Source organism: Podarcis tiliguerta (genome assembly GCF_965153285.1).
Source record: "Podarcis tiliguerta genome assembly, chromosome: 2".
NCBI lineage: Eukaryota > Metazoa > Chordata > Lepidosauria > Squamata > Lacertidae > Podarcis > Podarcis tiliguerta.
The window spans coordinates 72,207,458-72,220,422 of record NC_139535.1 but is presented as its reverse complement, the minus strand read 5'-3'; the positions used below and the strand labels follow the sequence as shown (position 1 = coordinate 72,220,422).

The window sequence follows — 12,965 nt, the reverse complement described above, 5'->3', positions numbered from 1 at the left end:
CTTTCCTATAGCAACGGGGGACTCAATTTACAAATGGAACACACTCAACAGGAAGCAGAACACGTTCTGCTTCCAAGGCAAAGTTCACAAACCAAAACACCTACTTCCGGTTTTGCATCGTTCTTAATCAAAGTGGTTCATAAGCTAAGCTGTTCTTAAACCAAGGTACCACTGTACTCCCTAATTTTGTCTTATGCCATGCCCCCATGGCAGCCATTTTGTGACTGCTGCCCACAGTACTTTCTCAAAATTCAACAGGTGTCTACTGGTTCAAAATGGTTGCTAACTCCTGGATTTGGCAAACCCATTGTCTGATAAAGATGTGTGTTGCTGACACAAGCTTGTCGTCTATCTGGAGGGATGTGTGATATTTTCTGAAATTCAGAAGGAGGGAGGAAAACATCAGACCTGAAGTTGAATCAGAAGTGCTGGAGACTGGTATTCTGAAGCAGGGCTTGACAGTTAATTCAATGTAGATTATTTTACTTAACAGATGACCTCAGTCTTGTTGGATATATTTTGAGGGTCTACATATCTGGGGACAGTACAAGCTTATTGAAACTGAATTATCAATCAATCATGTTGAAAAACCGAGAGAAACACTGGAGTAATAAAATATATTATTTTATATATTCTGGTTGACAAGGATAGATAGGCTAAAAGCAGAAGAGCGCTTCTGTCCTATTAGGTCCTTCTTCAATATTTCTGGGGGCTGGGAATTGGGCATATAGTTTTGATGTTGATCATGGGTTATGGAATGCTGCCAAATGTGGCTGTTCTGCAGTAACATACATATTGTAATAAATTATTTGAAATATATATATATTTTAACCCAAACAAAAACTAAATCCCAAATCATGTTAGTTCTTTAGACTTTAATTTGTTGACTTCCACCTTCAAGTTCTCTTCCTACAGACCAAAATCAGGTTCCATCAGTGACATTTAACATAAATGAATCCATCATGGGTAACACGTTACTCACTGGCATTCAGTCCTTATCATGTTGAGTTCACTTTGTTTCCCGTGACACATAATTCTTTGGCTATTAGGCATTGATGAATTTTCCTAGAAAAGAGCACTTGAAGGGATAAACTTGTGATGTCAAGCCTCTGAGAGATCCTACTCATTTGGGGCTTGATTATGGCTGAAATAAGTACAGGAAGAAGGTGCTGTACTGTATGTTTTTCTGATTTCCAAATAAATGCTGCATTTTATTTTTATTTTGTATTTGTATAATAGTGTGTTTCAGAGGTGATACTCCTTTTTGGTTTTTAAGTAAAGGTAAAGGGACCCCTGACCATTAGGTCCAGTCGTGGCCGACTCTGGGGTTGTGGCGCTCATCTCGCTTTATTGGCCGAGGGAGCCGGCGTACAGCTTGCGGGTTGTGTGGCCAGCATGACTAAGCCGCTTCTGGCGAACCAGAGCAGCGCACGGAAACGCCGTTTACCTTCCCTCCAGAGCGGTACCTATTTATCTACTTGCACTTTGACGTGCTTTTGAACTGCTAGGTTGGCAGGAGCAGGGACCGAGCAACGGGAGCTCACCCCGTCGCGGGGATTCGAACCACCGACTTTCTGATCGGCACATCCTAGGCTCTGTGGTTTAACCCACAGCGCCACCTGCATCCCACCCTATTCTTAGTCCCAGTTTAATGAAGTTCCAGCATATAATGTAACAAATGGCATTGGATATGTTTTGAAGGCAGTTGAAAGTAAGTGTGAGGCTGAGCTTGGCATCTGGTATTTCGGGTCCGAGACAAAAAGGCAGCATCTAGGAATTTGGCAAATCTATTGTAGTTGTCACTGGGCACATTTTACTGCATGTCCCTCTAGGAAACCTTGGCATTTTATTGGTACATATGATCTTTTTGCAACTGGAATGAAAATTGGAAAGACTAACGAGTATATTGTAGTTTGGAATATCAGCCTTGGGAGCAACACATACCAATCCCCCAACTCATTCCGTGTCTCACATCTGTAGGAAGAAAGGAGAAAGCACAATGACCAATATCACGAGAGTATTGTGAGGCTTGGCTAATAGTAAGGTACTTGTAGAAAACAGTAAGGATAGATCGTTACTTGGCCTAGTATTGTTACCCTGCAGGCTTTCTGCTCTGCCTTTCGCAACTGTGTAATCTTCCCCAGGCAAATTTTTCTTTCATATCGCTAATCAAAAAGTTAGGCTTGTTCATAGTTCAAATTATTGCAGTTCAAATTATTATGCAGTTGTGCACTGAGGAAACTCAACCTGCTTTCCCGGTACTGGCTATTATATTGCGACTGCTTTGGTGTGTTTGTTATTGAGCAATCAAAGAAGACATTCCCCCAAAGCAACACTGTTGTGAAGTGTGGTAATGTGGGAATAGCTACGCTATTGCGAGATCCAGAGGCTTAAGCCAGAGGCATGTATAGGCCACTGATTGTTGAATGCTAGTCATTTGTAAACTCCACACATGGAATTCTGTTTTCCTGGCCCCAAGCAATGGATTTCCTTGCAAATTATATTGGCTGAATCTCAATTTTACCTGGTGTGATGCCTGCCCTCCCCCAATAATTTAACGTTCTCTGGTGCTCAGATATTCTTGTGAATGTGGATTGGCCCACAAGGGTTAAAACACAATGTACAAATGCAGCGGGCTTTGTGCAGAAAGGTCAAAAGTATTGTGGAGATGTATAAGGCTTCTTAGTGTAAGTAGAACAAGCATGAAAAATGTTTCAGCCCCAGGTAAATGTGCAGCAGGGATTCCAAAAGTCTCGAAGAAGGATGCTAGGATACCACTTCTCAAAACAAAGCTTCTTTGTTAACAGCACTGAGAGCCTTTGAGCTGAAAAATGGGATAAGAAATGTTCTAAATATAACTAAATAAAACCTGGCAGATTTTGGTATGGCCCACAGAATTTTTGGAGTAGGGTTGAGATCTGCTAGAACCCATGCTATTTGATCTGGAGTCTGCTTTTGCTCACTTCACTGGTACTGATCTTAACAGCCACATATTATCTGCATCCACTGTAGGAAGCATGGGGCATAGCTCTATCAACAATACTGAGATAGTATGCTTTTGAACATGAGCCCCTGCAGAATTATTATGTTTGCCCCATGTTCTTATTGCAGTAAAAATTAAAGTTTACTTATGGCATGATTTCCCTTCTCTCCATTGTGCGTGTCCTTGAATGGGTTTCAACTCCATTAGTAACTTTTAAGATAACGTTATTTCTATAAGCACCTAGTAGTTTGTATCTGAAAGGATATGGTAGAGAGATGCACTAGGGCTCCAGTTGTTCAACCCCTGGTTCTGCTGCAATACTATTCTGGTTGACTAGCATTTATCCAGCTTTCAGAATGGGGATTAAGTGTCCAGTATGTGAACTCCTATTTGCTATTTGTTGGTAGGTACTGGTTGAGCTCCCCTTTCTGTGTCCTACTCACCCAAAGCCTACAATTTTATATGGGACAGGAGAAGTAAGTGATGGTGACCATCACTTGGCCTCTACCCCTTCAGTGAACCCCCTGACCCTTGGTGCCTCCACCTCCTTCCACCCAGATAAGTTTTGGCACTTGCGGGGTGAAGGAAGCTGAGTAGCAACAGCAGGCACTTCACGTATCTATTTTATGTGTGATTGCGTGGTGTGTGTTTAAAGGATCAGTCCTCTCTGGAGTGAACATACATTGGGGGACATTAATGCATCCTTGCCAGAAGTGGTATCCACTGATAAATCTCTGAAATGGTAGCCTGTATTACTTACTAAGGGGAGGTAGAAATTGACAGATATTTCAATAGGGCTTTGTTAAAGAATTTATTTTTTTGTGGTTACACTTAAATATAACTTTTCTTCCAGGAAACGCAGAGTGGTGTGCATAGGGTTCCCAAGTGGTCTCTTATCTAGACATTGACCAAACCCAAATCCTGGTTCTCTGGGGGTAGAAAGTAGGATGACCGGATCAGTCAGAGTTCAGTATGCCTTGCTTTTGTGTGTCTGTTCTGTCCCATTTCCATATTATTATTTTTTTCCTTTTCTAAATCTGCACACAATCCTACTATCAAACTACCTACAATTTTACAAAGTGCTCTAAGGGCTGTTTTTTAAAAACAAAAACTATACATTTTATTTAAAAAAAACAACAGCTACAGATAATAACTCCAAATAGTTAGAAATGCAACTGCTGGGGTCTCAGGGATCCCATGAGGGTCAGCTATCCTTTTTTTCCTTACAAGTTTCGACTAGTGAACCCACTTTGGATTACACCCCCCCCCCATCCCTAGTAGAAAGAAAGCTCTCCTATTAAATACTCCTGTTTTTTTCTAATTGCCCCAGAGCTGAGATTAAATACCCACATTTTGAAAGGATCAAAGTGAAAGATTTCAATCAAAGGTTTCTAAAAACGTATTTGTGAGCATGTTTCAAAGGAAACTTTTTCCTTCAGAGCTATTATTTTCTATTGACATGTTTAAAAAAAACCCACAAGGATGATGATGAGCGCTCTGACTCCAAGGACGGATAAAGGATATGAGGTCAATGTTCCACATTTGGATTTTTGCTAAGTTGACAGTCACAAACAGGTACCCTGTCCCACTAAGTGAGTGACTCACGTGGTTAGGGAAATACAGCTGTAAGTGTTAAATGCCTTTGGCATTTCCTGGGCAGGATTGGTGGCAGGTTGAGAGCCATCAGTAGGCACTCCTTGTAATTTTTAACGGCCTACCCTGCGTCATCTTGCTGATGCACCATAAATCAAATAACCTATTTCATAGTTAACCCAGTTCTGTAGCCTAACTGCTGGCTGTTGTTATTGTAATAGTATAACTGGTGAGAAAATAGCCACGTACTTTTTGACCTAATTAATACTCTGCAGAAGTGACTTAAAGAGTCTTTCCATACATTCGTCAATTAAGGAGGAATGAAGTAATTAGCCGAGTGTATGCCGCAACTAATTGATAGCTACACAGTGGGGTTGTAGCAAAATTTGCAGAGTTGTTGTGAGAATGGCATAAGATGAGATAGTGCCACAGCTCTTTTTGGTATTGGGAGCACCTTGTTGCTGCTAGTTACATAATTGTGAGTGACCTAGCAGCCACTGTATTTTTAAAAAGAGAAAGCCAATGGTCCGTTGCAAAGTAGTTTAGTTGGTGCAGATTGTGTGCAAATCTGCGGCTGCAAGTAAAGAACTCGAGAATTGTCATAGCAAAGAGGATAAAGAGTACAACAGGTCCTTGCATATCTGTTTAAAAACCTAGTGTTTATTCCGTGCACATCTTTTAAATAATTAGTTCCTTTGGTGTGTTTGTCATTAGGTTACATCTGAGGATGCATGGCTATAGTAGGTTCCTCTGCAGCAACTTCGTTTTTGTGTGAGATGGAATAAATGAACATCTAGGTCTGCAAAGTTACACAGTTAAGATTTTTGAGGTTGGCCCTTGCCAAGGGGCCAGGCCCAGGGGGGGTACAAAAATTGCACCTCTCCACTCTGGCTAGGAATGGCTTGGAGCCTGCCTGGCCAACCACACACTCCCTGGGCCTCTCCTCTGCTGCTCTGGGCAGCTGTGTGAGGTGCACAGACACCTCTGGCAAGGGCACAAGGGATGGGGTGGGCGGGCACCAATACAGCTCCTTGCAAAGGGTGCAGTGAGCCTTGGTACGCCTCTGCTGTGCATATTTTTAAAAAGCAGCGATTTGTGCAAAGGGGTGGGGGTGGGGAGAATGTGTGCAGAAAATATGGGATAAGATTAGGAAGCAACTGTTACACGTGATCATGAAATAGCTAGGTTTGGCTTTTGCAGAAAGAAGTTATCAGGCAAGATAACTGTACCATGCATTGCTATAAAATCATTGTTGCAAATAAAAGTGTTGGGGGAAGAGATTGCAGGTATGGTGCAGTGTTCATGAAGGAGGCCAGTGCCAGACTTCTTCCTAGACCATCTCCTCCAATTAGCTTGTGCTGTTGCACAATAAACACAGGGCATGAGGCAGAATGATTTTAGATCATGGGATGTAGGCTGCCTTTTCTTCTTGCATGAATCTCCGTTTTGGTTTCTTTGAATGCAGCCTGGTATTTTGTGGTAGTAGTTTGCAAACTTTCCATGATGGCTTGTCGACCAAAGAACCATTACATGTCTCTCTTGGAGGATTCTAGGGCACATTGCTCCCTGGTGTCACCTGTGTAAACGGAGAGTATGCCCTAGAACATACACTACTGTCTCATGCTGCTGCGCATTGCAGGGGGTGGGAATCAGTAATAGGGTGGCTTATCCAGTACCACTAAATTCTGGGGTGAAGAACCCCTAAGACACTTCTGCAACACTAAAGAATTCCTTCAACACTGTTAGAAAATTGCTGGTTTAAAGTGAGTGTCAATTGTTCTAGTTGAGGGAGTGTGATTTAATGGCTTGAAAGAAATGATGGCATTTGTCTCCTGTATTGCTTTCCTAATGGTATGACTGGCAGACCTTGGGCAAATAACTTGGCTTTTGCTTCTTCTTATGCCAAACTTTTAAAGTGAGGATAACCGTATTGGTCTGGCTGCTTCATCAGCTTAATTAATGCTCACTTAACACTTTTGAGATACTGTAATGAAAGGTGTTGCAAGATTGTGAAGTGGTTGAGTTATGCCATTCATCCTCTTCTGTGTGTGTTTGTGTGGGTTAACAGGAAGTGGAAGTCTGTGTGCTATGGTGCCAATTATGATGACTGACTCAGATGAATGTTGACATCTGACCTCCATTTTCTTTTGTACCGGTCTGAGAACTATACTTCCTTTCTTAGTTGTCCAGTCTGTTTTTTACATTCTTGATTTGAGCAATGAGCAATGACTTTTTAAAATGAGGAAGTAGCAAATATGTTTGAGACAGCATGCATTTTTAAGTAGCAAAGCAACACTGCTGTTAAAAAAAGAACTTGCCTCTTCTTCCAAACCTAGGCCTGGAAACTAAGGCCTCTGTGTCAGGCGCACCCCTCTCTTAGTGAATGAGGAATGGAGATGCAGGAAACTACAATTGCAAGAATTATGAAGGGTGGGAAGGAACAATAGAAAATGTATTTGAGACATTTGGGTAGCCTGAGATTAAGTGGTGTTGGATGGCAATTTTTACTCAGATTTAATGGTGGGATTGGAAGGTGGGGGTCAGTGAAGAAGCTTTAGAGAACATTCTTACTAAAAGTGTCATTCTTAACATCAGTAAGGGAAAGGATTAGGAGGAATTTGATAGGTAGTGAATAGAAAATAGAAGAACTAGACTGTGCTGCAAATCTGTTTGAAAACATTAAAACAACAAGGCGTTAGTCTGACTTTCTTTCCCCCCCTCTGCTTTTGAAAGATGATGAGATTTAGATGTGTTGAAATCCTTTAATGTGACTGAAGAAGAAAAATATGTGCAAATTCTCTTGAGTTGACTGCTATCCCAAAATATCTCTCACAGAGGCCTCACTTCAGGAATCAGCCTCTCCTTCTTGGGGCAAACTCCTCTCTCACCTAAACCCCTCTCTGCAGCTGCTGCTTATGTAATTTGTAGGTCTGGCCAGACTGTCCCTGAAAGCTCCTTGTACAGTGCAAGTTCACTGAGCATCAAGCCCCAGTCTTGTTTGAGTTGGCCCCAACAAATGTTAAGTTTTTAACGCTTCTGCCACATGCTTTTTTCCATTTATCTGAAGTACTGGCTGCAAGTCCTGGAGAAAAGTGATGCTTGCCTCCCCCTGGTGCCTACAACTTTTTTCTTCCTTTGCAGTTCCTGTGGTGGTTCAGCATAGACAAGCTGGCAGAAAGTGACCCCTCCAAAACAGTGTTGCACATTTCAGCTTTCTTGGTTGCTTTGAATGGGTAACATCAAAGGTGTTTAAAAATAAATAAATTCTGAATTTCTGTACAGTGCTGGAGAATTCCAAAACTTGCAGGATATCTTCCAAAAACACTAATCACTCCCTCCCCCCCCCAAAAAAAATCTTTTCTCATACAATCTGGGCACCCAAAGAGAGCTTCTGGGGCACTAGGGTACATGAGCTTCTGGGGCACTAGGGTACATGGGATTTAGGACAAAAAGGGACCCAGCACTGAGATTTAAGAGGAATTTGAGGTCCCAAGAGACACCCTTCCAGGTGAAAAGAAGATCTTGTTAGGAGAGGGAGGATACGTGTTGCCAGCTGAGGAACTGTCAAAAAATTTAAAAAACGAAAGAGTTAATAGTCTCTGCAGCAAAGCACTAAACTGCAGTAGAGCTGTATTGTTACCTCACTTGAAGTTTTATAGATGTTTTTGGGAAAGAAAGAAACCAAATCACAAAACAGGTTCCTGAAGAACACGACAGATTGATACAAGCTTTCCACTTAAGGTTGACTTGGCTACCTGTATTCACTAGTAGTATAAATGTCAAACCTGCAATGCTGGACTGCCTTGGAGTGAGTTTTGAGAGGCTGTTTTTTGTTTTGTTTTTTAATAAACAGAATGTAACTGACAGGATGGGTGTGGCTTTGATTTCATAGATCTAGGAAGAGAAGAGAAGGAAGCAGCAAGGCTTTGTTATGAAACAGGCTGTCTGGCAAACGGGCATCCCACAGGAAGCACTACTTGAGTGCAGATAGGTACATTGCTAATGAGGATTAATGCTTGTCCTGGTTGACATCACTCCTGGGATCTGGAAGGACAGTGTTACTTAATCCGAAGGACTACATAATCAGCCGATGAGAAATTATTTTGAAGGCTTAACTCTTTGTATCAGAACATACAGCTGTAGTGAGGGAACAGCAAACTAGGTCATCCGTGAGCAGACATGTTCCCCACCCCCACCCCGTGTCATGCTTATTAATCACTCAAAAAATAAGTTGAGCAATGCTTACCAATAGCTCTTCGGGCTAAATTTAAGAGGGATTGGTTATATGTTTGCTTGTGCGAAGGTGAGGCAGCCAACTGAAGAAACGTAGCACGCTGCTGAACTTGTTCACCTGACACTAATGATCTTCCTCACAAAACTTGTAGACCTGTTACTCAATCATAAATTCTGACCCTCTCTCTAAAGTAAGAGGAATGTGCCCTCCATGAACAGGAAAACACTTTAGCCAACCACCCCCCTCCCCCTGCTTCTGTCAACTATTCCACTGCAAACTTGCTTCCATTATTCATTAAGCATTGTGGTCCACTTTCTGCACTTGGTTCAACTTCTTGAAGTGTGAGGTGGGCCACCTTAGAAGGTATGAAAAATGGCCGGACAAATATGACGCCCTTCCTGGTTTTCTCAGTATGTATTCATTAGGTCAGGAGATGAAGATTTTTAGCTACCTGCTCTAGTCAGAGTAAGTGCTGGGAAAGAATGTGACCATTCTCTTTTGTTTTGTTTTTACAAAGCTTTTGTTTCCCCTTATTTCATTTCCCTTAGCTGCTACCTTTCACATGGGTGTTTGGAGAAATAGAATGAATTTTAAGACATGATACATTTCATTGGTGTTGGTTACACATAAGAAGGCATGGGTATTTATTTCCTCAACTTACAAAGGGTTCTCTGTGACAAGGTTTGGAAACCCCTGTTCAAAGCAGAAGCTGTCGTCAGGAATGAATGTGAAAGATGCAGCGAGGAAAAGGTCAAAGTCAGATAAATTGAAAAAGACATAATTGCCATGAGCGAATGAAGGGAGTGGTAGCAACAGGCAGAAGTGAAATGGAGAAAGACCTGCTGGAGAGAAGGTGTGACCCAGGATGACTGTGATGGGAATAGGTGCATCACTCAGATCTTCACTCGTATGCTAATTGGTTATCATTTCTCGTTTTCTGGGTACTTCATGCTATACCAATCGAATCCTTTAGATATTGTAATTGTAGCTCTCTATGTTAATGCATCATGTATTTGTTATTGTTAGTTTGTTAGGTGTTTATAGGTTTAATTCATTCATGTTACTGTTATAGTTCCTATGCATATTTTCATTTTAAAATTAAATATAGATATTTACCAGTAGGAGTTATGGCCTGTCATACTTACAGTCTATTTTTTGTCTTAAGAGGAAATATTTGCACAGAATTAAGCATTGAAATTCCATGAATGCACATCAAGCCTCTTCATTTCTGAGAATATGGAGGTCTTGGTGGGCTGAGCAGGATTGTGTCTCCTGGTTGCATCCCCTCTACGAGTTGGATCTGTTCTGGCTTATTTATTTATTATTTATTTTTACAGTATATCCTACCTTTCCTCCAGAGACTTTAAGGCAGGCATCCCCAAACTGCGGCCCTCTAGATGTTTTGGCCTACAGCTCCCGTGATATCTAGCTAACAGGACCAATTGTCAGGGATGATGGGAATTGTAGTCCAAAACATCTGGAGGGCCGAAGGTTGGGGATGCCTGCCTTAAGGTGATGCAAGCACTTCTTCTCTTCTGCACTTTTATCCTCACAACAACCCTGTCAGGTAGGTTAGACTGAGAGAGAGTGACTGGCCCAAGGTCACCCAGAGAGGTTAATGACTGAATGGGGATTTGAACCCTGGTCTCCCAGGTCCTTGTCCAGCGCTCTAACCACTACACCACACTGGCTCTTCTGATTCTTGGGTGGGTGGGTCTGTGGATGCAGTTCCTCCTCCTCCCTGTTTAAATATGTCAAGTGTGTATGGCTACTTTGGGGGGGACGAAGTGTACGCTCTGCACCTTTTTAGTTTGAGGACCATATATAATATTGTCCCTTTTCCATTTATAAGCTGGTGGGCCAGAAATGTTCCACAAGGATCTCTTGGCTCAATTAATAATTCCAAAATTGAATGGAAGAGGTCATGTAAGGCTGGACTTGCAATTAAGAAATGTGAAAACAGTAATTTCAAGTACAGTTTTTCACAGAGCCAAAGGAAGAGTGTCACTCTGACCTTCTAGTTCAGTGGCTAAAATGTCATCATCTTGGGCCTCACTTCTGTTACTGTATGTTCTGACTTTTGATTGAGGCAATATTACACCTGACATTATTATTTCATTTATAAAGCATTTAATTTTACTTGGGCTGGCAAGGAGGGCTTTGTGGGAACATTTTTTATGTTTAACACCATTGTATATTCAAACCCATACCCCTCACCCTGACTTAAATGAGAGCAAGATACCTTTAAATTACTTTTGGATCTGCAGTTCTTCATTGTATATCTCTTTTTGGAGGATTTGTTTGTTTGTTTGTTTCTTTGTTTTTAAGAATGATGTGGCTTTGAAGCTTGTATGACCAATGTTACAGCAAAGCCCTCTTTGTTCTCTTTCTGTGGAGATTTCCTCTTCCTGTCTCTCGCAAATAATGGTTTTTGTACTATTCCGTCTAAAATGAAACCACCTATCTTCCTCTCCCCTGCAGCGTTAACGAGCTCTACGTGGATGATCCAGACAAAACGAGTGGTGGTAAAATAGAAGTAAATTTGAACATCAGTTTGCCGAATCTGCACTGTGAATGTGAGTACATCTTTTTTTGCGGCTGTGTTTGCCAGTAGTGGTTGAGTAACCACTATGTTGGCTTCATAATTCACGTTCAGATTGCTATGAATCATTTCCATTCTTTTTCTAGGAAAAAAGAAGAAAATGTCCTCTTTAGAGTGCATTCTTGCTTTTATGAATGGCTGCTTTTCGCTATTACTAAACACTTATTTGGGCAGTGGCGTATAAGGCACTGTATTAAAGTGACATAGTCCCTAAGATAAAAGAAAAGCATTTTTGGAACATTCTTCCCCAGGGGGACTCACCTAGGACCTGTCTTCCGGCACCAGGCAGAAATCCTTCTTTAAACTTCCTTTCCCCAGGCCTTACATAACATTAGCTGAACTGTTTTAACCTGTCCCTATTATGCTCCTGTGTTTTATCCTGTTGCTGCTGTTTTGTTTTTGCTGTTTTGTTATTATTGTTATTATTTATTAAATTTGTTACCCACTCTTCATCCAAACATCACAGGGTGGTTCACAACAAAAAACCATAAAATGAGAACGCAAAATACATAACACAAATAAGAACAAAAGTAAAAACAAAGCAATAACACCCCCCCCCCAAAATGTAAAAGGACATAGGATGTTAATCAGCCAAGGGCCTGGTGGAGGAGAAGCACTTTAGCCTGGTACCCAAAGATATGTAATGAAGGCGCCAGGTGAGGCTCCCTGGGGAGAACACTCCACAAATGAGGAGCCACCACAGAAAAGGCCCGTACCTTGCTATGAGAGGCAGCAGGAGAGAAGGATTGATACGTATATCCTAGGAACAAATCACTAAATACTTAGTAATGCAATTCACCTAGAGTACTTATTGAGTTCAGACAATGAGATCTGCAAATCATCTGATAACAGAGCCCATATATGACTAAAGGAGTACTTGGGAGATAAGAGAAACTTTCAGGTGATTATGCTTTCTGATTAGCCTAACTGCTGACTTACTTAAATAATTTTATTTGTATTCTAATTATTAAAATAATCAGAAAGGTTTCTTAAGAATGATTCATGTATCCTTCTTTGTAGTATGTTATTTTTAACACTCCCATTCTTTCCCACTTTCTCCCTGATTCCTAAACACATAGTGATTGGTCTGGATATCCAAGATGAAATGGGAAGACATGAAGTTGGCCACATTGACAAATCGATGAAAATTCCTCTGAATAATGGGGATGGGTGCAGATTCGAGGGCCATTTTAGCATTAACAAGGCAAGTTGGAATAATCCATGCTGGGGAAATGTTGGCAAATTTGACAATAAATTGTTGTGAAGTCTCTGGGTGCTGCACTGCTGTGAGAGCTGGGAGGGTTACATAGCCAGGTCTAAAGGTATGGATGCCCCCCCCCCCCCAAGAATGCACTGCAGGACATCATGGAAACAACTGAGGCAGCCTGCATTGTTCCAGGATAAATGAGGGTTCTACATTTATGTTTTGTTTCAAGGAACCACAATGTTAATGCAGTCACGGTAAGAGGAATTGTGTGTGTCAGTAGATCTTCCAGATTACTATTTCTGGCAGCAAATTAGAATGTTTTTCTGGAAGTAAATCTAATTATGAA

General features: G+C 41.4%; 1 protein-coding gene across 1 annotated transcript in view; it reads left to right on the top strand.

Annotated features, from left to right (window-relative positions):
- Nucleotides 1-12,965, top strand: part of ERGIC1 (endoplasmic reticulum-golgi intermediate compartment 1) — a 74,847-nt gene that overhangs the window by 40,944 nt on the left and 20,938 nt on the right. The window contains exons 4-5 of the mRNA XM_083430971.1: nucleotides 11,292-11,386; nucleotides 12,492-12,616. Of these exons, the coding sequence (XP_083287097.1) occupies nucleotides 11,292-11,386; nucleotides 12,492-12,616 (220 nt within the window). The remainder of the gene's footprint in view (nucleotides 1-11,291; nucleotides 11,387-12,491; nucleotides 12,617-12,965) is intronic.